This window comes from Cynocephalus volans, chromosome 13 (assembly GCF_027409185.1).
Source record: "Cynocephalus volans isolate mCynVol1 chromosome 13, mCynVol1.pri, whole genome shotgun sequence".
Taxonomy (NCBI): Eukaryota; Metazoa; Chordata; class Mammalia; order Dermoptera; family Cynocephalidae; genus Cynocephalus; species Cynocephalus volans.
Genome location: NC_084472.1, coordinates 90,569,456 through 90,595,960, shown reverse-complemented (window position 1 = coordinate 90,595,960; position 26,505 = coordinate 90,569,456). Strand labels below are relative to the sequence as shown.

Here is a 26,505-nt window from a genome sequence, read left to right as displayed (position 1 = left end):
GTGGGGGAGGGGATAGATTTGATCCTGCTGTCGCTGCTGCTGCTGAAGAAGATAATGACATTGGTATAAATTGTTTGGATGCCCAGAAATGGACAAAACTGGGATTTGAATTAAGGCATGCCTGATTCCATGACCCATCTTTCCAACACTATTCAGTTCACCTATAACATGTGTTATAGGAATATTCTAATCAATTATGTCTAAGGGCCTGCCTGTGGCTCACTCGGGAGAGTGCGGTGCTGATAACACCAAGGCCACGGGTTCGGATCCTATATAGGGATGGCCAGTTAGCTCACTTGGGAGAGCATGGTGCTGACAACACCAAGTCAAGGGCTAAGATCCCCTTACCGGTCATCTTTAAAAAATAATTAATCATGTCTCTTTGATAATATGTTTGACTCACCAGATCCCCATTGAGGATTGGTTTATTTTCATTAGGAATCTATTTGGTTTTTCATTTACATAATATAAGCCAAAGGAATTTTCCCAGTGCTGTACTATCAAGCTGAACAAATGACTTCGTCTTAGAAAAAAAGATGCACTTGTAAGCACTTAGATATAGCCTATAATTGCGCTTAATGATTACAATTTAAAAGTAAAGGACATCATGAAAGTAGGATGCTGGAGCAATAGTAAGTCACATGACCATTTAAAGCAAAAAGAAATTATCATTTTTTTTAATAGTTAAATAGAGTGACTTAGTGACTTTGAGGTTTTGGAGTAACAGGAGAAAGACAGAATCATCTATCAGTTGATCCGCTTCTAACCAATATAGTCTTCAGGGAAAACCTACAAGTATTTTAAACAGCTTGCGTTGTAAAGTCTTAAAGGGAAAATAGTTTCCTTGAAAGATATAAGAGTATAGTGCTCTTTTATTCAGGAAATTTTTCCAAGTATAAGGAATTTTGTTATAATTTAAAAGAACACTTTGTATATTCTTATAAAAATAATCAATGGCCTCATGTCCTTTTGTTTCTTTACTATTTGTGGTAATGATTTCTCCTTATTCCTAGGACAATAATGCTGAATGTATTCTGACTCCGTTTATACATGTATAAATTCTATGGATAATTTGGCTCCTGAATACTAAGGACCCATCTTCAGGCACCGTTAGCTCAGGCATGTTGGGAGGGATTTAGCATTGTTATGAGTGTGGACAATTGTGCCCTTACTACTGACTGTGATGATTTTTGTACCACCTACTCAGAGGCAGAGGAGTCTCTGAATTGGTGTCGTATCCAGACTGCCTACTTAGAAAACTATTCATAAAAGGGATTGAGGTGGATGCCTGTGTTTCTAAACTCAGGGACTGTAAAGGACAAAATAAACTACTTGAAGTTTTCCTGGGAATATTTCAAAGCAGCATGTTGACATATAATGAAAGATAAGTAAAGGTAAATGTCAACCTGAATTAAGCTGTCTGACCACAATTGAAAAGTGAAATAATTTGGCATTTATGAATACTTCCTATCTTAACAAAGAGAGAGAGAGAAAGAAAAATGCATTGATGGGGCAGTTTATCCAGAAACAGTGGTGCAAATGAACCCATCCCAAAGTAAATAAGTAAATTCAGGTTAAAATCTGTTGCATAACCTTAATATGCATCACATTTTTATTTTTACTTTTAAAATATATTTCCTAAAAAATTTTAAAATATATTTTTATTTATTTCCTAAAATATATTTCCTAAAAAATTTAACATCCCACAATGTTTCTCTACCACTTCGACTATTTGTGTTCTTTCTACTGAATAATATATGAGCTGTGAATAGATTAATTTCAAAATAACCACAGCAGTTTATTGGATTAAAATTATTTCATGGACAATCTTCTCATTAACTCAGCTAAAATTTAGCCCTCTAGTTGTATAGGTGACCTTGGTACTTAAATTCAGGTCTACAAAAATAAAGTGACTTACACAGAATTCTTGTTGAAAACGGGGAAGGATTTTACCTCTGCTTCTCTTCACAATGGGATACCTGATAATCAAAAGAATTCAACCAGAATTGTAAGACTATGGACCATAAGTCATGTTGATGTCCGTGCATGAACAATTAAACCTCTTAGTACCCTCATCCAAAAGTTAAATTACCCAATTTATTCTCCTATGCATAATGAGAACAAAAGCTGCTCTGACCTATACCAAAAAATGAGATGTCTGATAATCGAAAGAAATTCCAGCAGAATTGAGAGACTATCCACACATCCCTACTTTGTCATGTTGCCCATACATGAACAACCAACACAATTTATTGCCATATGCATATTGGGAACAAAGGCTACTCTGACCCATAAGTAAAACAAATCCATTGCTATACACAAATTAGGATACATATAAAGTTGCTTTTTATATAAAATTTTGGCAAGAACTGAACTTAATACATCCCCACACCACCTGTTGAAAATCATTTTGACACCCTAATGTGCAGAGAGTTCTTTGCTCTGTGAACTGTCTGCTGAGGTTCCAGGTAGTCTGCATTTTACGGTCGGTTTTCTTAATCTTGGCCCTTGTTCAATTTCAGTTTAAGAGAATACTTGAAATACTGTCTTCTTCTAATAGCATGCAAACACTCTAGGAATTTGATGCTTTCCAGAATAATCTGTGCTTGTTATGTAAGTACAACGAAGGACACTTTTTTCAGAACAGGACAAAAGAGATTAGATTCACTTTAGTTTAAATTGTCTAAAGAGAGTTCTCAGTCATGGATTTGTTAATGGCTTTAGTACAAATAATGGAAATAGAATCATGCATTTTTATTAGTCACCCAAGAAGCCTTTCGGTTTCAGGTTCTCTTGAGTGCTTAATGACCGTGGCTCTTCTTTTAACCACTTGGAAAATGTCTGGCCTGATTAGGAAGTTAGTCATTTCACATTTTGACATCTAAAACAATGAGAAGTTTAAAAACCTCCCAAATTACATTTATAAGTAACAGGATACGTCACTTTAAAGATGAAAAGCTCAAGGACTTGCGGCGCCTTTCTTTGTTCTCATTAATCTTCTTTTACTCTTGAGTGTTGGATGTTTTGTAAATGTCTGCTTTTGAATGCAAACAATAAATGGTGATCATTAGTTCTCCAACTTGGTATAAAAGCATTATTATTTTAAATTAGCAGGTTTTGTATTCTGAGAGTTAACCTTCCTTCTGTTTGATGTTTTCTTTACCAGTCAGTATTAGTCCAGCCCAAATACCATCTTCATCATTCAGTTTTAAAACCTAAAGCAGTTTTAAACACAAAGTGCTGTTTAGCTCCAAAAGGAGTTGATAAAGCTGAATTTGGGAAATGTCCTTACAGTCCTCATTTTCTGGAGATTGTTTATCCCTTCTTGTTTTAGAAGTTGCCTCAGCCTTGGTCACAGAGATCCCCTGAGGCTTTTCTTTCCCATTTATTTTGTCCATTTAAGGTTAACATATTAGGAGTTTTGCTACTGAGAGATTAAAATAAATACATTTGAAAGAGTTTTCTCAAAGCTCCTGTACTGACCACTGCCTTCTCCCCTGGTTTCCTTCTTTCCCTGGCATTCTTTTAACACAGGCAGGACTAAGGCTACCAAGTCGAGTTTTTAGAAATATGCTATGTTTTTCTGTCTAACTTGGGGAAAAAACAAAAACAAGAAACCAGAATTGTGCCTCTTTACTTGCATACACTGAAAAATAAGAGATAAAATCTATCATAAAAGACAATTGGCCCGTAATATTTTATTGTAAAATACACTTTATCAGCATTGGCATGGCAGCTCCAGGCATTTTTCCTGCTTCCTGCTCTGCTTCTCCTACACTGCAGTGTCACTCCAGGCAGATGGGCAAGAATATGACACTGAACGCAAGCCGGTGACACAAAACTTAAAGACTACATAGTGAGGATATCTGTATTTTTTTCAGTATATAGCTCTCATAAACAAATTGGGGTGAATATTAGTACTGTGATTTTACCCATTCAACATTGATTTAGTATTTATTGATCCCACGGTATTAGTAATTTAATCGAGGCAAAAAATAAAATAAAATAAAATCCTTCTCCTCTTGGTCCCTAATTATATTTCATAACATTTAAGTGGTTTCTTTTTTTCATGCTATTTTATTTCATCATTTTCCCCTCACTAGGAGAAAAGATAGGTATCATTATATTTAGGTGGCATTCACATTTTGATTTTATTATTAGAATTTCACAGTAGTGATGGACAAAGTCAGGCCTTCTATAAGAGGTGAATTTCAATGGCCATATAGAAAGAAAATAATGGATGATGAATTGAGCAGAACACATAAGGACAGGAGAAATGGTCAGAAAGGAGAGGGCGAGAACTCTGGCAGACAAGACAAGAAAGCCAGGAAGCTCATTTGTTGCCCTTTATAAAGATTAAAAATATATATATATTTATTTAAAATCTTTCTTGACAGGTGATCATAACAGGTGCTTTCATTTCAACCCTATCCCCCTTCATCCACAAGGTATAAATAAAATTTTTTAAAATTATTAGATGTTAGAGCACTAATGTGCATAGAAACTGTGAATCTGTTGTGTTGGGGAAGTTCATATGGATATTTAACCACAGGCCCACTCAAGAGCACCAGCAAAGCGGCATCTCTTCAGCATCTCTTTCAGAAGGCTCTAGTCTTAGAAGGTTTGCTTCCTTATGAGAGTGTCCTTTCTCTTTGGTCTTAAGATACAGATAAATAAGAAACTCAAAACAGGCTAAGAGAGTATGCCAGGGAAAGAACTAAGTCATCTCACGTGTCATAAAATAATACAAAATATTTAAAACTTTTCTCTGGGACAAGCACCATTCTGCCAACCATTTCTAATGAGTTAGTCTCAATTGCTATGCATCAGTCAAACACTTCAGTGGGAAAAAGCACAGTGCCTGATACTAAAGCAGAAATGAGTTTTTAGGCACATTTATTTCCTCTGTCTTAGATAAAAATAGACATGAATCTCATGTTTCTTATGTTCTCAAAATATTAAATACATTATATATACCCTGGTAATGAACTGACCCACACATGTAAGACAACAATTTTAAAGTACCAGGGTACCTTTTAAAATTCTGGAAGAGGATACTTAATAACTAATGATCCTTTCAGGTTTAGAGAACAAAAAAATTCCTATAAATATTTGTAGAAGAAATTTAATTTTTAAAAAGAAACTCTTCTCCATTTTCATCCATTATTGATAATCATTAAACAAAAGCATAAGTTTATGACCATAGGACCAATAATAACTGAAATTTAACTTGAACAGAATTATAAATTCTGCCCACCATATTAAACCTCAATTTAATTAAGACTAATGATAATATGATATTAACTTACAGGTACACCAGAAACAAAAGCACACTTTCCACATGCTAGTGAACAAATTATGCATCATTTTTTTTCTACAGGAAAACTGAAGACTTTAATAACAAACTCTCCAAGATCAAAATGAATACAGGTACGCTATCTCTGTTAGTTTTAAACTCTTTAGCCTTGCTCTCTAAAAATCATCTTGGCCCTAAATCATTGGTTTAGCACTCTGCTGATTCCAAATGTGATAGTGAGTTTCTGATTAGATATATAGTCTAGATCCATAACTTTAATTTTTTGTCTTTCTGCTCCAATCTTATAGCCAACAGAAGTAGAATCTTTTTTCCCTTACCTACTCTTACTCCTATTTTTCTCTAATCATATTTTGAAATTAACTCTCATAAATGCTAGGAAGAGGTATTATGTCATTTGCATTTATACATTTAAAATCCCTCACTTAAGATAGGCTAAATTCAAAGGCAAGTTGCTCTAGTGGAAAATATTTAAACTTTTCCATTCTATAAACTCTTTATTTTGACAGTCAGCTGATAGAGTGCCAAAGCTTTATCCAGAATCAGTTTAATTAATCTGTAGTCACAACACACATAAAGTGATAAGCATTGTATTTTTGGATGTGAGAACGGTATCTCCAAACAGTTTAACATCATCGATGCCTCTGAACTCTGTATCGTATACATTTTAATTTTAAAAGTGTCTGTGATACATGCTGTGTACATATGAATTTTTTCAACCATAGAAATATTTTGGCTTATTTCACCTTCCCATCCCCTGAAATATACAGTATTAAGTAATGCAGGAAAAGAGCTTTCTCATTGATATTTTGTAACTTGTGTTTAAAAAATACTGTGTCCTATCCACAAGAGATCACTGTAAGGTCATTTTAGCCAGGCACCCCATGGCAGAGGAGAAAGAACAGCCCAAGATATTCTCTCACATCTAGCTGGTTGCCTTGTTGCTGTCTTTTGTTGTTATCAAAGTGCCTGGAGGGGGGATTAACAGCCACTGGTGAGAACCAGTATCTAATCCCTAGATCAAGTGTAGAGACATGTGCCACTGTCCATCTTCCTGTGGCTGCCCCTTTGCAGAGACCTGCTCTAACTGGCCTCACCAAATGCCATGTCTGCTGGCTCCAGGGGATGCAGTCAACATGTGGACATGTAAGCAACAAGATGAGAAGATTGCAGACAGTCAAAATACAGAAGGAAGGCTTGGAAATCACGAGGAATTATAACCATGGAAATGAACCACGTAAAGGCATTTGGACAATTGGAGATGTCAGTATTAGACATGGGAATTGAAAGAAGAAATATTATTAGGCAAAGGAGATTGCAGAAGCAAATAGAGCCACAGCTAAAGTAGGATAACCATGCTGAGTAACTGCAAAGTCACTTCAGCAGAATGTTCATGTCATGAAGATATATTTACTGCGTGTTCTGAGGAAGCTCCTTGCAGACTTAAGTTGAACATAACTTCCCAATATCCCTCATTTTTTTGAGTGCTGATTTTCCTATTTATTATAACCCTATTATGACAGAGGTATGTATATATGATTATACTAAAATACTGTATTCATGTACAACACATTCAATAATTGATCTTCCTATTCTTATAGTTCAATCCCTAATAGCAAAGTAGGTGCATACAAATCTGTAAACTTGTTTAGAGCTCTGGAATTCTTAAGCCAAGTTACTGCTTAGCAGCATGAATATAACCCACTAAAACATCCTCTCATTTATAAGAGGGAGCTTGACTCCAGAAGGAATGCTAATTTGCGTATGATTATTTTGCTTATGTGGGTGAATTTACACTAATGTATATTTGCATGTAAAATATGATACTCAAACTTATGCATAAAAAATTTATTAGAAGTAACCAAAACCCTTTGTTTAAAATCCCCAAGTAATATTACAATGTTGCTATTAAAACATATGACTTATAATAAATATTGCTTTAGGAAGTTGAAAGCATTGTCTCCACATTTACAAAATGAAGTAGGAATTAATTCCTAAATAGCTAATTAATAAAATTGGCCTGCATTATCTACCTACCAATCATTAAAGAGATATATTACTATTTAAATGTACGTGTGTCAATCACTAAGGTTAAAGGAAATCTTTTATATCAGGTCTTTGCTTTTAATCAAATACACAATAAACTAGCCAGGGGAGTGTGGTTCATTGTTCATACTTAAAGTATCTAAACAATGTAGAAAAGTATATAAAACATGTTGTATCTCCACTCCTAGAATTTGTGACCCATTATCTAAGGCATGTCTTAGCTATTGAGGAAATGAGAGAGAGAAAGATATCAAATAATTCGTTGTATGTTATTTACCCATATAAGTGTTTTCTAGCAGTAGAAAGAGCTTCCAGGAGTCCTGCAGCTCAGTGGAAGAGTAAACTGGCAAGGCTACAGGTCATTAATGAGAATGAAGGTGAGACCAGAGTTAGGATTCTTTAGGATGAACTAAAGTATGAAAGACAGCATCCTCATTTTGAAATATTAAATATATCTTAAGGAATATCAGAACGTATTGATATATAAGTAGAAACAATATAATGGATTTCTCTGTTTCAGCAATTTCTCAAATGCCTCAACTTTTTGAATTAAGCTTTTTATTAAACTGTTAATAAAGACAGATTCTCCATTTATTTGATCTAAGTCTTAGAGCTGCCTGAAATACATAAATTGTTCAACCCAAAGATTTCCAAACTTTCTTGGTTTACAGGGATTTTTTTATGGTGTTCCTAGGCCACATGAAATACCGAACACTTCTATTTATTAAGTAGTTAACTGCAAACAACTTAATAACTTAATAATTACTTAAGTATTTATGTTCCAACAACTTACAAGCCATTTGCAAAATAATGCACATAATTGAAAGAAAAATAATAATTTTATTTTATTCTTTATAACCACAATTACTTATTAATGGCATGTGTGTGCTTGTTGTACAATGAAAACTTCTCAGACTTTAGAATTAGATTGTACATGGTTACTCTCATTTACTGGTCCAATATAATTTTCACAGGGCACTTGCTCTTTATTATAGCAACCACCAAAATCCATTTTTCAAAAATGTGATGTCATCAAAAGGAATATAGCACAATCTGTTACATGGAAACGGTGAACTACCTCAAGCTAGGAGTTTGTTCAGCATCCAACAGATACCACTGTGTTTTTTCTAAAATGGGACGCCCCTGTGAATCCACTAAGGTGGCCCAGGCCATATCAACCCACATGTTGAATGCCATGGGTTTAACCACTGACCCTGGATTTTCTCATTCTGGAATTTTCTGTTTTTATCTCTCTAGTTGTTTTTACATGTTCAGAATTAAAAATAACTAGAAAATAAAATCACTCTTAGAGTGATGTCAGTTTTCGCTTTCAACACCCTTGACTATACAACCATTTTAGACCAGTTCACAGCTATTAACGCCGTGTTCAATAACATTACCTCCATTTTATCAGACACACTTGTCTCACAATTTCCCATTTTCTGCATTTGTTGAAATCCTATTGATGCCTGTCTTGAAGTTACCTTCACTTGTAAGTTTCTACCATTGGGTTTTTCTCTTTTGTTTCTTAACTATAGTCTTTGATTCATATGTCTTATTTTCTTTTAATGTTGTTTCAAGTCAGTTTTCTGGTTTAATTATTTTCTACATTAGGAAACTGTTAATTTAAAAAATATATTTTAGAAATTATATTTTGTTATGAGAATCATTCCACCTATTTTGAGGTATATTGACCTTAGTATTTGTGACTTTTTTAACCAATAATTAATCCAAATCATACTTCCAACCTTCTCTACTAATTTAAATTTTCTCATGTCCAGTAAACAAACTGGATACTTTTTCCTATAAAATAAAGAAAAAGAAAAAAGTGGGAATAGCATGTGACAATACATAATGATTATGTTATCTTATTGGTCTTTATATTATTTTTTTTTTGTCATAACTTTCAGAAAGACTTTTAAGTTATTTTGACTTTCTGAGCAAAATGAGGGGAATGAGCAAAACTATTTATTGCACATGCCATATTACAAAGGAATGTAGAACTGGAACTGGAATCTGTTCATAAATAGAACATCAACCTTCCAATTTTAGAAGACTTGTCTTCCAAATTTAAAGTCTAAACTCACAGCACATGAAAATGGCTGGTGCATTCGCATTAGTTTTGCTTCAATTGTGACTTGCATAAGTGTAAATATATAAATCATGATATGCATACTGTTCAAAAAATATAAAGGCAATAAATTTATTTTTTTAAACATGGTTATTTCAGTACTGTGTATAGTGTATATCAATACTGTCTTTGATTTTACTTAGGCTAATTATTTCCATAACTAATAGTAACTAAGAGAAGACATGGAATTTCCATAATGCTGTGTGTTTCTTTATGAATCCTGTATATCAAATGTATCATGCCTATCTCAGTTAATAACTTTTACTTCAAAAATTATTCAAGCTGTCTTTAGAAATCATAATAGCTAGAATATGGTAAAACCTAAATGACAGATACAAAAGTATATTATGCCATAGCTTTAATCCTGAAATATAGATAACCCATGACTCTAAAAGCTAGCTACAGAGCTTACAGATTTAGTATGAATTGAATTTGAATGTTACAAACAAAATGGGTTCTGTGCCTAAGTTTTTAATAAACAAAAACCGTAAACCATTAAATGTAAAATCTTCTATTCTTTTACTAAAGTGTTGATATCTATTTCTAAGACAGACCCCTGGCATTTCCTTTTCTTTTGTTGGTTTTTGTTTGGGGGTGGGCGAGAAATATGCAAATGTATTCCATGGTTACTAATTCTGACTGTTCATCTTTCTCATGGATGTCTGGCACATTTCACATAAAATGCACGATATTGCATGTGCTTTCTTTGTTGCCTTGGCCTCTGCTGTATCATTTTTTTGCTTCCAGATAGCGGTGGGTGTGCTCGCAAACGTGCTGCCATGTCTGTTACGTTAACATCTGTGAAGAGAGTTCAAAGTTCTCCAAACCTATTGGCTGCAGGTATAATATCACTAACTCACAGAATGTCACACTTGAATGGCTTTACCTGACCTTTCTCTCTTTCCAGAACTATCTTGTTTGGATGAATTAAGTGGCTGTAAACACATTTCGGATGCCCCACAAGTTCTTATTTTTCTTGTCTGGAGAATAGCTTCTATCCCTTCTGACCGTTTTTGTTCTAAAAATAAAAATCCAAAGGAAACTGATATCTTGTAGAAGCATTTTAAAAATCCAATTAAAAACACAGTCATGTGCCAAAAATATGTTGAGTAACTGCAAGTGTTAATAATAACTATTTAAGTTTTTGTCGTCTCATCAAGTAAAGTAACATAATATTTTGTTAGGATAACTCATAGTTCCTTTTGCTGTTTTTTTTTTTTTTTTTTTTTACCTAAAAACTGTTGGGGCAATGGAGGTCCAGGGGGTCAGGAAGAAGGATTTCCTGGGAACTGAATCTTCACTAACGCACTTCTTCACCAAAGTTTGCAAATAGAATGAATAGAATATTAGTTTTGAAAGAGACTTTAACCTTCCTTTAATCCAATTAGCAAAGACCCTTCTAATATATATTTTTAAACATATTAAAATCTTGACCAAATAAGATTAACACACACCCACAGATATAAATATACTCTAGAAAATGATTGGGGGTTGTGACATTTTAGCATCCACTAAGGTGGATCTCCTTATAATAAATGTTTGCTGTAACTTATCTAAGCTTGCAGGCACATTCTGCAGCTGTGGAAGAAGAGCAAGTGAGCCAGCAACCCCGGTGTATCTACACCCTGAAATATACCCCAACCTTTTGATGACTGGTTGGTTGACTGGTTGGTTGGCTGTTGGTTGGTTTGATTATTGCTTGATTAGTTACAGTTTGGAGGTTTCTTGTTTTTTATTTTAATATTTATGGGTTTGGGAGCAGAAACGGGATAAAGATGGAGAGTCTTGAAATAATTTTAATTCTCACTGTGCATAGCACTGTCTTTTACCCACGTACATTTTGCAGTTGCTTAATACTCAGGGTGTCCTAGGCTTTAAAGCCACTTGATCCTAAACTACCCAGACTTGTTGGGTAGTTTAGGAAAAAAATAAAACTTCCGTATGGAGGATCCTACTTCCTGCCCATTACCCCCAATCCACAAATGAATTTTAATGTCCAAGTTTAAATTCCAGGCCAAAGGTTTCCATAGTATATTAAATTAAAAGAAAATGCAAGTTGCATTGCAATGTATGTAGTATGATCTCATTTTGGTTTAAAAAAAAAAAAAAACTCTACGAATGTATTTGTACATATTTGCTCATGTGTGCATAAACAGGTGTTTGAAAAACTACAGAGTGTTTACACTGGACACCTCAGGGAAATGGGAATTAAGGAAAGTAAGAAAATAAAGCCCAGGGACATCATGTAACTGGAATGTCTATACCATGAATATCATTGACATTTCAACCAAGTAAAATCCCAATCCAAGTTACTGGAATGTGGACCATTCATGCACACAGTAGGGAATGAGGTGTTGCTTCAACAGTGCCAAATTGTTATTTATAAAAGTAACCACTGAAGAAATAGTGTTAGATTGAACTCTATAGATTGCCACTTTGGAGAGTCAAAACTGGAATATCAGAAATTTCATATCATTCAACTTAATAGAAATGACTTATTGTTTCAGAATCAAAATAGCAGAAGAGACTTAATACTTCAGGAATATGAAATAATCTTCAACAATAATAGTGTGTAGTGGCTCTGGGCCATTTTACATTTTAGATCACTAGGAGTAAGATTTCTGGAGAATAAAGTCTCCTGAATTTTGAATTTAATCGTTACTTTAAAAACAGGCCTCTTTTGTATCAATTGGATACATAAGTTATGATCCCTTTTTCAGAAAAGTTTTAATTACATTTTGAAGAAAGAAATCAGCATTCTTTATGCCCAGTTGCAATCTGTAGTATCTTCCATAAGAACTATTTGACACAGTGTCTCTATGTAAATCAAAAGAGAGTTAATAAGTATTTATCTCATTCAATATTGTTGAAATACAACAGCCTTTACACAAAGGCTAGACTACCTCCACAAACTGCTCTCAGATCACATAGTATGAGTCCGTCTTTCTCTTTTCCTTTTACAAGAAGTAAAATCCCAGTGGACAATTCATCATAGGACACATTGATGTTTTAAGCCAAAGTAAGAACCAAAACAATGACTATAAAGAAATAATTGAAATACATTTTATTTCACCAAAAGCACTTGACTTTCTAAGGTAACGTTGATAGGAATGGTGTGTTGCCGTGTTGGGATCACTGCACCAAGAGTCAAGGTCTTGCCAATATCACCTGTGTGTTTTGTGCCCTTAAGAAAATTAGTCTGTTTGTACCTCAAGTTTCCTTTCTTAAAAAAATAAATAAATAGAACTTGTCATTTTCCTACCTCCCTGAGAACTTAATCATTTCCCAGACTCACAAGGATTTGTCAGAATTAAATGAGAGTAAATAAAGAAAATCAATGAAAGGGCTTATTATAGTACTTAGAAACACGGTAGGCACTCACTTAGTCACTTGAATTTAATTGATGTTTAAATTAATTCTTGCAAAGCACTTGAGACCTCTAAAGAAATGAACTATGAGTTAAAAATTATGATAAGTTTCAAGAAAAATACAAGTGATAGTGGCAATACAGCACATCAGTTAAGAGGAATTTAAATAAAACTTGAGAGTAGAGTTGATGATATGACAGGTATCACTAACACAGGCACATAAAAACTGTAAAGCTAGAATCATAGAGTTGAAAGGAAAGGACCTTTGAGGGCGTCCAGTCCAACCCCTGACACCAAGCCAGAGATGTCTTAGCATCTCTGACAGGTATCCACGAGTTTGTGCCTGGACACAGGGAATGCTCATTGTATTAGGGAAGAGCATTTATAGTTCTCAGTTCTCAAAGAGCCTGTTTATATTCACATGCAAAACCACCAGGGGAAGGATAAGCCTATCCCATTAGGTAATCCTTAAAGTTTCAGAGAGGCAATGATATCTACCAAAGTATCCTAGAAATTAAGGACTTTGATTTTTAGAATCGTAGCTTGGTTTTTTCACAGTAATGTTCAAGATTTGAGGCAAAACCATTTTCCCCATGCATCACCTGCTCCACTCTTTTTTTTTTTTTTTTTTTTTTTTTTGGTAACCTATATTCTCTTTACTTGACATGGATCCAAACCATACATGTCCTCCCTTTCCCAAACTTTCCTGACAGGGATAAAATAAAAGCAGGGGTACGGTGACCAGTATCCAAGTGGGAAGGTATTTATCTTTCAGAGTCTCTGAAGACTATAATAAAATAGCAAATCAGGACTGTGTGTGTTAAATATCTATGACTGGATTTATTTTAAAGAAACTGAAATGTTGTGCACTGCAGTATCCTTAAAGAGCACCCACTTAAAAGTAGACTTTAATCATCAGCATAAGCTTCATTAAAATGCTAGTTCATCGTGCAGTTTTTTTAATCCATGGCCATTTTTCTCCTTTCTCATTTCTCTGCACAGTTAATGTCTGCTATGTCAAGCCAGGTCTTTTAGTAGAGGACAGAGGGGTAGCTCATTGATTAGAAAGAATCCATATCAAATATTTTATCTAAAAATCAAATACTTGTGTTTCTCAATCTGGTTTTATCATTCCAAGTTTACGTGTTTAGATCCAAAATAATTATTCCCCAAATTAGAAGGAAAACAAAGAGCCTATCAGTTCTATCAGGCATTGAAATAACAGCATTTTAATAATAGTCCCAGGAGGCACACAGAAGGAATTCAGGAACTGGATGGCAGGTTAGACTGAATGGCCTTTAGGGATCTTTCCAAAGTTAAGGCTTTATGAGTGCAAGTGAAGTTGACCATGTGGTGTAATAGAACCAAGTGATACAAACTGATGACCTCAAACGTGCATATAGAAGATTCTTGAATGTACAATTCCAGTAAAATTGATAATAAATATACTATTGAGCCACTTTCCAATTGCATTACCAAAAACAATTTGTTAGTACTAAAACTTATTTCCCACAGCTTACTAGCTGAAAGACAGTGCACTGTATTGTAACAACCCTTTTAAGTTTGAATATAAAATGACTTTTAAATGGCAATAAGAAGAAAACTCAAAGTCTAGAGAGTAATAATATGGTAGACACATATATAATTTCTTAAAGTAGAAAAATGCAACTGCAAATAAATGGCCTCTATCTAACACAAGAGTTAAATGTGGTTAGTAACAGCACGGCATTGAAAGCTAAGAATCTGGTGGTTTAATTTAATGCTAGGAGAAGCATTCATTGTTTACAGACCAGATCCCTTTTGATCCTTTTATTTGATATTTAGAGATTCATACATCCATCTTGGGCGATAATAAGACTAACGTTATATTGCAATATTATCGAGGGCAAAAATCAGTGTTAATTGTGTATTATAGATATTTAATGAATAATATCCTAATTGAAGTAAAAATAAATGCACAAACCTCCCATTAGTATGTTTGATGTACCCAGAGTTTTAGAACTGAGATAACATTTGCAAAAATAATGAATGTGGTTCTTTGCCAAGTGATTTTTTTACTGGGTATTCATTTATTTCATCCTAGTATTAATGTCAACTTTTTTTTTCTTTCAGGGCATGATTCTCAGTCACCAGACCCAGGTACAAAAAAAATATTCTGAATAACTGTTACATTTGTTGTGAGTTTTTTTGGTCTTTTTTAACATATTCATAGCTACATTATTGACCTCATGTTAAACTTAAATTCCGTATACTGTTATGCTTATTAAATTAAACTTCCAGTAAGAATACTTAGATTTTGGAAATAAAAATAAATTTTATAAAAAAACGTTTAAGTGAACGTAGATATTTTTGTGTCCAATTTGTTTTCCCTTAATAAAAGCTTGGAGATCTTACAATGATCGAAATCAAGACACACTGAACGGAGATGCTACATATTCCTCTCTTGCAGCAAAAGGTTTTAGAAGTGTTCGACCAAACCTACAAGAAAAAAAATCACCAACTCAGGTAATCCTGCACACTCTCGCCTACTGTGTTATTTTAAAGCAAGTTATTAGACTACTGCTGTAGAAACTCTTTCCTAGTTATCTCTTTCCTAGTGTGCATATTTTGATACATGTTTTATTTTTAATATGTTTTTGCTATTGTGTTTGTTTTTCTTGCCAGACTTGTATTTACAACACGGAGAACAAGTTTTAAGTTGAAAAGTTTTTTGTTTTTGATTTTCTGATTAAGCCCGTAAAAGTAGGTCAGTTTCTAACCTAGTGTTTAAGATATATTCTAATTCTTAAAAAGCTGACAGCTGATGCTTTGGATTTCAAAGCTACAAGGTCAGCAATGCATTATTTATTCAATAAATATGGGTTATGCAACTGTTGATTTTGTTAACTATAATGTGGAGGTACTAGTAAAATTATGCCACAAGCATAAAAAGTTTATAAAACAATGTGACTAAATAAACCAATTATATACCTCATGTTCTAAAAATATGCCAAGAAAACATATGTTCACTTTTAACATAATTTCCTAGAATGTAGATGGAGGCAAACTTTATAATGTAATCTCTTTTAAAACATGATTTTTCCCTGAGGACAACTATTGATAAATTTAAATACATTTGAAATGGAATGAAAATTACTATTTAATCTAGCCAGCAACATGTATAGCATAATAAGAAGGTATCCATTGCTTCACCTTCTTTAAGGACAGGCTTGACACTGTTTTCCTTTATGACTAACTTTGACTTTCTCTCTGTTTTTTCTTCAACATTATTTCTTTCTCCGAACGCTTTTTGCAATCCAGGCACCCCTTCCACCAGTCAGAAAAGAGAGTTCTTACAGCTCCTTGATAACCAAACACACGAAGGGTGACATTTCAGACCAACTAGTAACTAACATACGAATACCTGCCTGTACAGAGTACTTTACTAACGAAAAACCTCTTCAGGGAGCTATGTATTCTAATGATGATTCCAGCCAGACGATTGTATATTCTGAAGAGTCTAATACAACTGTGTCGTATACACAAAAAATCACTAACCCACTACCAGCAGCTTCCAGCTCAGGTCCTGCACCATTTGCTGATATCAATACCCCTTTTGTACAAGAGGACTACATGCAAGATTCTCAAACTCGGAGAATTTCTACCTTGAAACTAACTCACAACCAAGATCTAGGTAGTAGCATCCCCTTTAATACTCCAGAGTTTTCCAAACCTGTTGAAGTACCATCATATCTCAAAAGGCCTTGCTCACCACCCCCTAACCCAGTGCCTGAGATACACACAGTGTCTCTTTCCATTCAGATAGCTCCCCTTTCAGGACAGGATCCTGAAAGCCACAAACAGATACCTGAGCTTTCTCCAGAGACTACAAAGATACCTCTTCAGCAAGAGAGACAAAAATCTGCAGTTGCCGTGGCCTCTCAGTCCTCAGACTGCCGGGTGGTACATTACATTTTCCAGTCTCTTCTTACATGTGTATTGTAAAGACCCTAACTTCTTTGGCTTGGGCTTCTTATATAACTTATTGCTTTGTTAGTTTCCAAGCAGAAAGGGAAAGGAGAAAGAAACTGTTTTCCAATTTAAAACCCTGATAAATTCATCAGTAAATTTCTAAATATCTTTTAATTTAAATGTGTGTGTGTGTATACATATATACACACACATACACATATAGGCTTTTGCAGGGTCACCCAGCCTGGTAAGGAGCAGAGCCAGGATACAAACCTAGGCAGTCTGGCTGCAGAGTTTGTCCTCTGGACCAGTATGATGACTCTCATTGTGGAAGTAATTACTCACTAGTGATAAGGAAACATGCAGCTGTGGCCCAATGGGAAATGGGATTCAGGACCTCAGGAAGGTCTGAGGGAGCAAAATCAAGCTAATGCTCTACAGATAGGGCTGTGCTAGTGTCAGAGAGCAGACTTATCTGTCCCAGGACGTGTCACTCCAGGACGCAGGAGTAGAAGAAGTCACAGGAACAGATATGAGTATAACTCATTTGACTCATCTAACATAGTTTGGTTCTTCAAAATGGTTTTATTATGTTTGAAGGCATAAATTTGATGACTTTTTATTTTCCATGGGTTTTGTTACTATCCAGGCTGACCAGAGACAGTTGGTTTAAATACACAATCCCCGGAGTATCAGCATGATCTGGAAGTTAAGATTTGAGGTCCTATCACTTTTATTCATTCAACAAATATTTATTAGGCACCTACTATATGTCTAGTCTGTTCTAGTTACAGAGCTGGATTTGAAACCATTGATGCTTAAAATCTTGTGTGTGTATGGGGGAGAACAAAAATTAATAAAAACTTTAATAGGCAAATTACATATGTTAGAAGGAGATTACTCTATGGAAATTAAATTAAGCAGTGCTAAGCAGATGTGGGGAGCAGAGGCCATGTTAAATAGGGTAGTCAAATAGACTCAGTGGAAAGATAGAACAGCTTTAAAGGGTGGAAGAATATTCCAGGCAGAGGGAACATCTAGTGTGAAGGATTTAAGACTGAAGCATGTGGGGTTGTTCGAGGACCAGAAAGGAAGCCAGTGGGGGAAGACACAAGTGAGTGAGGCATAGAGTCATGGCTGGTGAAGTTGGAGGTAACAGATGACAGATGACAGAAGTCCGTGTAAGCCGTTGCAAGGATTCTAACTTTTACTCTCAATAAAATGAGAGTCATCAGAGGATTTTGAGGCTACCACTATTATTATTTGACTTCTGTTCTAACCAAATCATTCTGGTAGCTCAGTTGAGAACAAACGATAGCAGGGCAAGGAGGAGAGCAGGCAAACCAGTCAGGTAGCTGTTGCAAAACTTTAGGTGAGAAATGATGGTGGCTCAAAGCAAGGCAGAAGCAGTGGAGGTGGTGAGAATCAGACTGTGCTAACACATAGTGAGTGCGGAACAAACAAGATTTCCTGGCAGATTGCACGTGAGATGTGAGGGAAAGAGAAGAGTCAAGGTTGACTCCAACTGGGAGGCTGGAATTGCCATCAACTGAGACTGGACAGCTGGGGGAGGAGCAGGTTTGAGGAGGTTCCCCTGGGGACATGATAACGTTTAAGGTGTCTGTGAGACATTGACATGCAGAGGTCACATATGCAGGTAGATAGGAGTCTAGAGTTCAGGAGAAAGGTCCAGGAGGCTGGAGATACAGTATAAGCCATCATCAAAAACCATCAGATGGTTTTTGCAGCTATGAGACTGAGTGAGATCACCAGGGAGTGAGTATAGAGAAAGAGGAAGCCCAACAATTGAGCCCAAGTGCACCTCAACATTAGGAGGAAGAATGAGCAAAGGAGACTGAAAGCAGCGTCCTCTAAGGAAGGAGGAAATCCAGGAAAATATGGAGTCCTAAAAGCCTAGTGAGGAAATTGTATGGAGGAGAAGGGATGTTTAACTGCATGAATGCTGCTGACAGGGCAAGTGGAAGATGAGATCTGAAGACTTACCATTGACCTAATGGGGAAGGGGACTTTCTTGGAGTGGGTTTAAGAGAGACTTGGAGGAGAGCAGTTGGGTAGTCAGATCTTTCTAGGTGTTATTTACATGAGACCATTCATCTAGTTATTCACCCCGCCGAGCCTCAGTTCCTTCATCTGTAAAATGTGGATAATAATAACATTCATCTCATAGAGCTGCTGCAAAGTTTGAATAAGATAATGCATATAAGAAGCTTAGCATAGTGCATGCTACCTAATAATTCCTCAACACACAGTAGCTGTTATTATTCTTTTCTCATTTAATTATTTTATTTTTTTAATTGAAGCATGATTGATTATACATAATTTGGGGGGTACAACATTGACTACCATCACCTGTACACATCTTGTGTTGATCAAATCTATGTTATTAGCATATTCATTATTACAAATCATAATTATTCTTTATGCCCCTTACCCAATCTCACCCCACCCCTCTCTCTTTCTCTCCCCCTCCCACCTCTAGTAACCATGGATTTGTTCTCTCCTTCTGAAAGACCAACATATTATTCTGATCTTTTCTCTTTCTTTCATTCATTCATTCTTTCTTTCCATCTCTCTTAGCACCCACTATGAGTGAGGACATGGGAAATAACATCATTTTTCCAAATCATGCATCTGATTGAGAGAAGGAATGTATTTTCAGCAATACATCATTTTTTTAACTGGTGGATAAAAGTTCATATCATTAGACTAGCAATTTATTCCAAGACAGACAGCATGTCGTCTTATAATGCTTTGTCAAAAGGTGTCATAAAGCTGTTGCAGTTTTAATTGTCTTTTTTTTTTTATTTTGGTAAGCACATTTAACATGAGATCTACCTTCTAAACAAATTTTTAAGTGTACAGTACAGTGTTGTAAACTTTAGGCACAATATTACACAGCAGATCTGTAGAACATATTCATTTTGGTTAATAGAAACTATATACCCATTGAATAGCAGCTCCCCATTTCTCTCTTCCCTCAGCCCCTGGCAACCACCACTATATTCTCTGCTTCTAGGAGTTTGACTATTTTAGGTATATCTCATATAAGTGGAATCATGCAGTATTTGTCCTTCTGTGACTGGCTTTTTCACTTAGCACAATGTCCTCTAGGTTCCCCCATGTCGTAGCATATGGTAGGATTTCCTTCCTTTTTAGGGCTGAATAATATTCTATTGTATGTATACACTGAATTTTCTTTATCCATTTATGCATTGATGGACATTTAGTTTGTTTTCACATCTTGACTACTGTGATACACTTCAAGTCTCATTTTCCATGTAATGACCTGTCACATGTTGACCGTTCTATTTTTGATACTTACATTCCACATTCCATCAAGTCTGAGTAAATGCCAAGCACTGTCAGCTACACATAATGTGGTTCAGCCAAATATATGCCCCATTATAAAGAATTGGTCTCCTGAGAGATTAGTAAACCCAAGAAATTAAAATACTCTAAGAAGTGAAAAATCAATTTTAGTGTTCTGGAAGTTTACATGTTTTTGTGGTTATTATTAAAGTCTGACCATTAGTTTAAGAAGAAAACTACAGGCCACTGTTAGAAATTCTCTTTATATTTGATGATTTTACATATTGTTTTACAAACTGTGTATGTTTTAATTTACCTTCTAAAAATAGACCACAAAATGAGATATATTATTCCTTCTGTTACTGTGTGAACTGATATCCTGTTACTAAAAACATCACATTGTTCTCAGTGTCAGATAAATGAAGGTATAAGCCAGACCCTTTGGAAAGACAGCAAAAATCTACACCCCACACAATTTTCTACAGCATTTGGGAGTGCTATGCCCTTTGTTTCAGGAGGATAACTTGACCCTTTTCTTATGAAACATCATAATCAATCATCTGCCAAAGCTTTACTTCACAGCTGCTACTGCACATATGTTAAGGACTCAAAGGGGAATTTTCCTGACTGTCATATAAGAGAGAGAAAACTCATTTCTCTTGCTCCATGGGACCAATATGTAGAAGTTAAGGGATGCACAGTAATGAATAAATGTCAGCAGTGTGGAATGACAGAAAAGGTACAGAACTGCAGATAGAAAAAGTACAGAACTTTCTGGACCATTCTCATTAACACCAGCCCTGATCACTGATGTAGTCCATTAGTATGGCCAAACAACATCCCATAAGTTCTTTTCTGTGGATTTGCTATGCTATTAGTCGATCAAGTTTTTGGAAATTTCTCCATCTGATGTGTGTGTGTTTAGATAACTGAACATTACAGAATATTTGGGAGCCCAATGTATATTTAGAAATCATCTAGAATCCCCTCTTTAATGTCTCCCAATAGAAGGGCATTCAACCTCTTCTTGAATACACTTCATGGAGAACTCGGTTACTTTGTGAGGCAGCAATTCAGTGCTTGGGTGATTCTGAGATATAAGTATTAGAAAGTAGTTCTAATATTGAATCATAATCTTTCTTTCTTAACTTCTACATATTCATCCCATGGGATAAAAGAGTTGATGTTTTCTTCCTCTTCTATATGGTAGTTTTCAAGTCATCATATTCTGCCCTGCTCCTTGCCTTGTGCAGAGCATTCTTGTGCTTTCCAAGCATTTTAACTTTTTTTTAAAATGGCTCTCATTTCTTGAGAGTTATTACAATACACAGGCACTGTGCTAAGCACTTTACTTACATTATCTCACTTGTCACAAACTTTAGGAGATGCATTTTATTAATGCCCATATTTTACACATGGGGAAACTGAGGCCAAGGGAAATTAAACAACTTGCCTCCTCCAGTTGGATCTGTCTGACTCCAGATCCACAGCTCTAGCAGTAGGCTCTGCTGCCTCTTTTTTCTCATACAGTCTGACTCTTGAAACCCATCTTCTATCAGTTTTCTTAAAATATGACACCCTGTTCATATTCCTGATCTGAATACCATGGAGTACAGTAGAAATATTTGCTCCCCTGATTCAGATGCCACATTCCATTAATGCGCCCAAATCTGTTTGACCGTTTTAGATCACATATCATCCAAGTCTTGGGCAGAAACTACATGGCTGTCATGATCTCTGGCTAAAAAGGTTTTTATCATGAGGCTTTAGGGCAATATCATATCACTGAAATGCAAGCAGTACAGCCGGGCCTTAGGCAAACTGAGGAATGACCAGGCAGCTACTCTCTCTTTCTCAGTCTTAGGAGCTGCATAGTTCCTTATCTCTCCTCTCTTAGTTTCTGTCATCTCATTAGTCCAGGTTGCCTGTGGATTTCCATGATAATCTCTGTCTCCTTGCATTTGGGTATCCCACGACTACCTAACCGGAACCTTCAGTGTTATATAATTCAAAATCCCAGGAGGGAATCAGGTCTCGATTGGCCCACTTTAGTTCAGTTATTCCCCTTCCTAAGCAGTCAGCTGTGCCCAGCAAAATGGTTTTGCTGGGCACAGACACAGCTTCCAGGCACTTCCTCCCCACCCCCTTTGGAAAGGCTATGAGAGAAGAGGCAGATTATAGAAAGAAGTGGGGGTGGGAGGTAAGGTTGATTTTTATATAACTTGTCACCTCCATTGAAAACCAGAGAGCAAAAACCTGTCAAATCTCTTTTGCTTGATATTTAATACCCATCTCGTGTGTTCTTTGAAAAATGAGGTTCAGTGATTAAAGATATTAAAGAGGGAGATGTTAAAATCCTAGACCACAGTTCTATGTCAAGCCGATTGGAGCCTGAGGCAGAAAGAAAAACATATCCCCCTACTTATATGTTTTTATGCATTGTAATGAGTTGTTTTCTAGAACATTTAAGTTGTTTACAACATATTGGAAAGTTGAAATGTATGTTCATTAAAACTCACACATTATTTTAAGTTTAAACATTTTATTTATACCAAAATGGAATTTATTATATGTTTACTTTATCTTAAATGAATTAAATATTATTTAAGATCATCACTGGTTAAGTGGAAATTGTCAAACATGGCTATTCCCTCAAATGAAAATGAGAACAGCAAAACGTAGGTTTTAAACTACTATTGATGAGTTTGCTTCCATTAAAAATCCCAGTCACAAATTTTTCTTTTTTCTTTCAGCATCCAATATGGCTTGGCATGGAACTGGTCTTCCTTTTTTTTTTTTTTTTTTTTTTTTCTGCTTTTTTTGGAACTGGTCTTTCTTTAAATTTTTGATATTTCGTTCAGTATAGATTTTCTTGCATTGATTTTTTTTTCTGACTGCATTAAAATAGTATTTATCTCCATCGATTACTGAGGTTTTTGTTGCTTCATTAAATTTTGCACCTAAGTTTGTGTTTTACTCACCTCACCCTAGGCCTGGCCCCTCCAGACCATACACTCTTTCTCTGTATCCCAGCTTCACAGCAAGCTCACATCCAACTACCCTCTCTTTCATCTCTAGCTTCTACATCTACTGAGTCAAGAAACTGATGGCTTGGGGGCTTGTGACGATAGATATGGTGTGGCTGTCACTGAGTTAATTTTATTTTTAATTTTCAGTAGTTTATGATAGAACTAATGATTGTGTTACCACAACAGCAGTGATTTTGGAAAGAATATGCTTTCATTTTTGACAACTTTCAAGTCAAAGGTTATAGGCAAGTCACCTGCTTTTAGGGGGAACACACCTTTTTCATTCTGTCCACAGTTCTCACCATTCCTTGTTAGTTAACACCTGGCTTGATTTGCACATTCCAGATACACTCTTGGCCCATGGTACACAATTGAGTTTGCAATGGCTACATCCAACCCAATCTACTGCTTCCCTCCCTTGAGTGCCCTTTCTCCTTAATTCCTCAAGGAACCCCAACCTTGATGTAGTGATGTCCTTCATCCACAGGTTGTGCTTAGAGTTCTGGGTTGAATCTGTTTGGAGCAAAAGGCTCAATGTTATTTTGAATAACCAGGTGCTCTTTTATTTTATTAAGTATGTAAAGGTTTAAGTGCTGCCCCTTGCCTTTATAGAAGACCAGGCACCAGCAAGCTGGTGTTTCTAATTTTCCCCTGCCTTATAGCTCAAAAGTTGGGGAAAGTAAAAAGCAACTTATATTCACAAATGTTGGTCATTCTTGATCCATATGCAAACACCTTAGCCTTATATGATCTTGAAAAGAAGGAGATACAAAACGATTAGGATGACTTTCTGCACTCATCTCTCTACCGCTAAATGCAGTAGGGAAAACAAAAACCAAACACTTCTTGTTTAAAGTTAGTTTTTCCTACTTCAAGATAGTCCGGATGGAGAAAATACTTCTTTCTTCCCTTTTTCACACATTTCCTGCTGCATTTCTCACGTTTTCCTCAGGGAAAACATGTGTAACATGATTCTCTCTCCTCCCGTGTCCAGAGGCCATTTCATTAATGTAGACATCAGGGTCCTGTGAAAGGACTTCAAGTAGTTTAAGAAGTAATTTGCATTTTTATAGCAAGATATTTCAAAGCTTTTGTGTGGGTGACCAGTAGACTATTGAACTTTTTAGTTTTACCCATAGAAATTTAAGTGTATTGTGACTAATCAAGAGGTATTTCATCTGTTACCTACACACACACACTCAAAATTGTGAGCATGTCAGAAGGTGGTGAAAGAAATTCAGAAGGGGAAATAGTTTTGTTTTCTGTGGACATTCTCTTTGGAAAAACAAATGCATAAAGACCATTACCAGACACAATTATGTGCAAACAAACTAATGGTCATATTACCCATGACAATGGTGATTTTAGAAAGTATATACTCTAACTTTTGATGTGTGCAACTCAAAAGATGTGGACAAGTCAGTCCCATGAGAGTTCAAGTCATTAGATTTCTCCTTTTAATTTTAAAGAGAAAGATCTCATTTGAGCAGATAACTAGAAACTTTTTGTATGATTTATGTTATTTAACAGAATTTGCACTTAGCATAAACAAAGCAAAAAGAGATTCATGTTATACGAAAACTATCTAAGTGAAACTGCGTTATTAGAAATTCCATTGACATTACTCAAAATCTGCTTTATACAGAATTCCATTCAAACTTGCAGCAAAATTTTAATATATTGCTATAATTATTATAGTTTCATAATACTAGAGTTTCACTTCTAATAAAATCTGGAATTAGTATAAACATTTACTAATAAAAACATGCATTCCTACTACAACATTTTAAGTTCTAGACAACTAAGATTTCTGGCAGTTAATTCTATAGATTTTAAAGCCATAAACAGTAAAAAAGAATCACTTTTAAAATGACTGTGTTTAAACAACAATAACAAAAAAGCATATTAAATAAAGATGGAATAGGGAAATGTATTTTTATCCAGGGATGGAGTTTCTTAACCTGTTAGATTAAGGATGTGCTTTAGAGCATCTATGAACCCCTGAAGTTTACAAAGAACTTTATGTATACATGAATTGGTGTTTTTTCCTAAGAGAAAGATCAAGAGATTTCATCAGATTTCTAAGGGATCTATAACCCAGACAGACCTTTTTTATGGTGGATGTTTTAAGTACTCAAAAGTCTGAAGAAAAAGAATAATTATAATTTTTATGGGGCCAACATCCTTCATGACATTAGGTATTATGAAAATTATGGCTGGCCAATGGTGTTACCACTTAAATAAATCTACTAGGCGATATTTCTAAGTTTATACAGTTCTCTTTTAATTCATTACCCATCTTTGCACTAATATCCCATAATACTTCTAGTTATCTATTTTACAAGTGGCACCACTCCAAAGAAACCTCTACTCTGGAAGGTAGAGAGAATTAGGGATAAAAATTATTTCAGAATTTCATTCCCTTATATTGAGTTTGATGTCTATCATCATATTTGACATGGGTGATCAGTCATTATCAAGGCTATAACAGGTGACTACAAAAACTTTTAATAGACCATCTTCTCTTTTCCTTCTACAAACAATCCTTCCACCATGTTTAGCTCTTGGGTTGTATATAGTCTTAGAGATATTTAACCTTTTCTTTCTCCTTCAGTTTCTTTCTCCTTTACCTAAGATTTAATACCCGCAGTAGTTCTAACCTACTAGGACATATTCTAACTATTATCAGTGGCTGCTTTTTGTTTTCACATTATTTTCACACATAGATACCTCTATTTGCACTGCTAGGATATTTTTAAATTCAATTCTTTTGGTATTTTGTATTGAAATCAAAGAAGAATATCAATGAATGGAAAAGAAACAAAATACCCCTTCCACTTAGTTGATTGTAGTTTGGTCAATATTTAGATCCCTAAGTCAGGAAAACCTGAGGCAAACTAAATTTATATTCTAGGAACATGTTGGCAGGGGGGCAGCCAGCAGGGAGAAATATTCTACAAAATTTTCTAGTGAAGGGCAAACTAATTCCGCTATCTTTTCACTGTCAAGTATAAAAACTCAAACGTCTGAGGAAAAAATTCCATTATGCCAAAATTTTCAAGCCCCTACCCAAAATTACATTGCAGTGCTATGTGAAAACTGGTCTTGTTTCTAAAAAACACTGACTAAATTCATTTTCTTCATGGTCTTGTGCTTTTTCTGTACCATGGGGTTGGCACTTAATCCATCTGAACATACCGTATTTCCTTAAAGTGCTTGCAAATAAAACCAGTGCTTTGCCTTCTATGCCACATTGCAAAAAGAGATGTTTATTAATTGGATAATTTATATCTCCTCTTATTATTTTTTCCTCAAACTCAGCTGGGAAATGAGAAC

General features: G+C 35.3%; 1 protein-coding gene across 9 annotated transcripts in view; it reads left to right on the top strand.

Annotated features, from left to right (window-relative positions):
* The first annotated feature begins 5,420 nt into the window (after window positions 1-5,420).
* SORBS2 (sorbin and SH3 domain containing 2) overlaps window positions 5,421-26,505 on the top strand; it is a 95,000-nt gene continuing 73,915 nt past the window's right edge. For 5 of the 9 annotated variants that reach the window (XM_063076460.1, XM_063076453.1, XM_063076451.1 and 2 more), the window contains exons 1-4: window positions 5,421-5,430; window positions 10,239-10,331; window positions 14,972-14,998; window positions 15,240-15,364. In XM_063076460.1, coding sequence (XP_062932530.1) covers window positions 5,421-5,430; window positions 10,239-10,331; window positions 14,972-14,998; window positions 15,240-15,364 — 255 coding nt within the window. Of the gene's footprint in view, window positions 5,431-10,238; window positions 10,332-14,971; window positions 14,999-15,239; window positions 15,365-16,309; window positions 16,802-26,505 lie in introns of those variants that run through there. The other 4 variants (XM_063076450.1, XM_063076449.1, XM_063076454.1 and 1 more) reach the window with 3 other exon arrangements.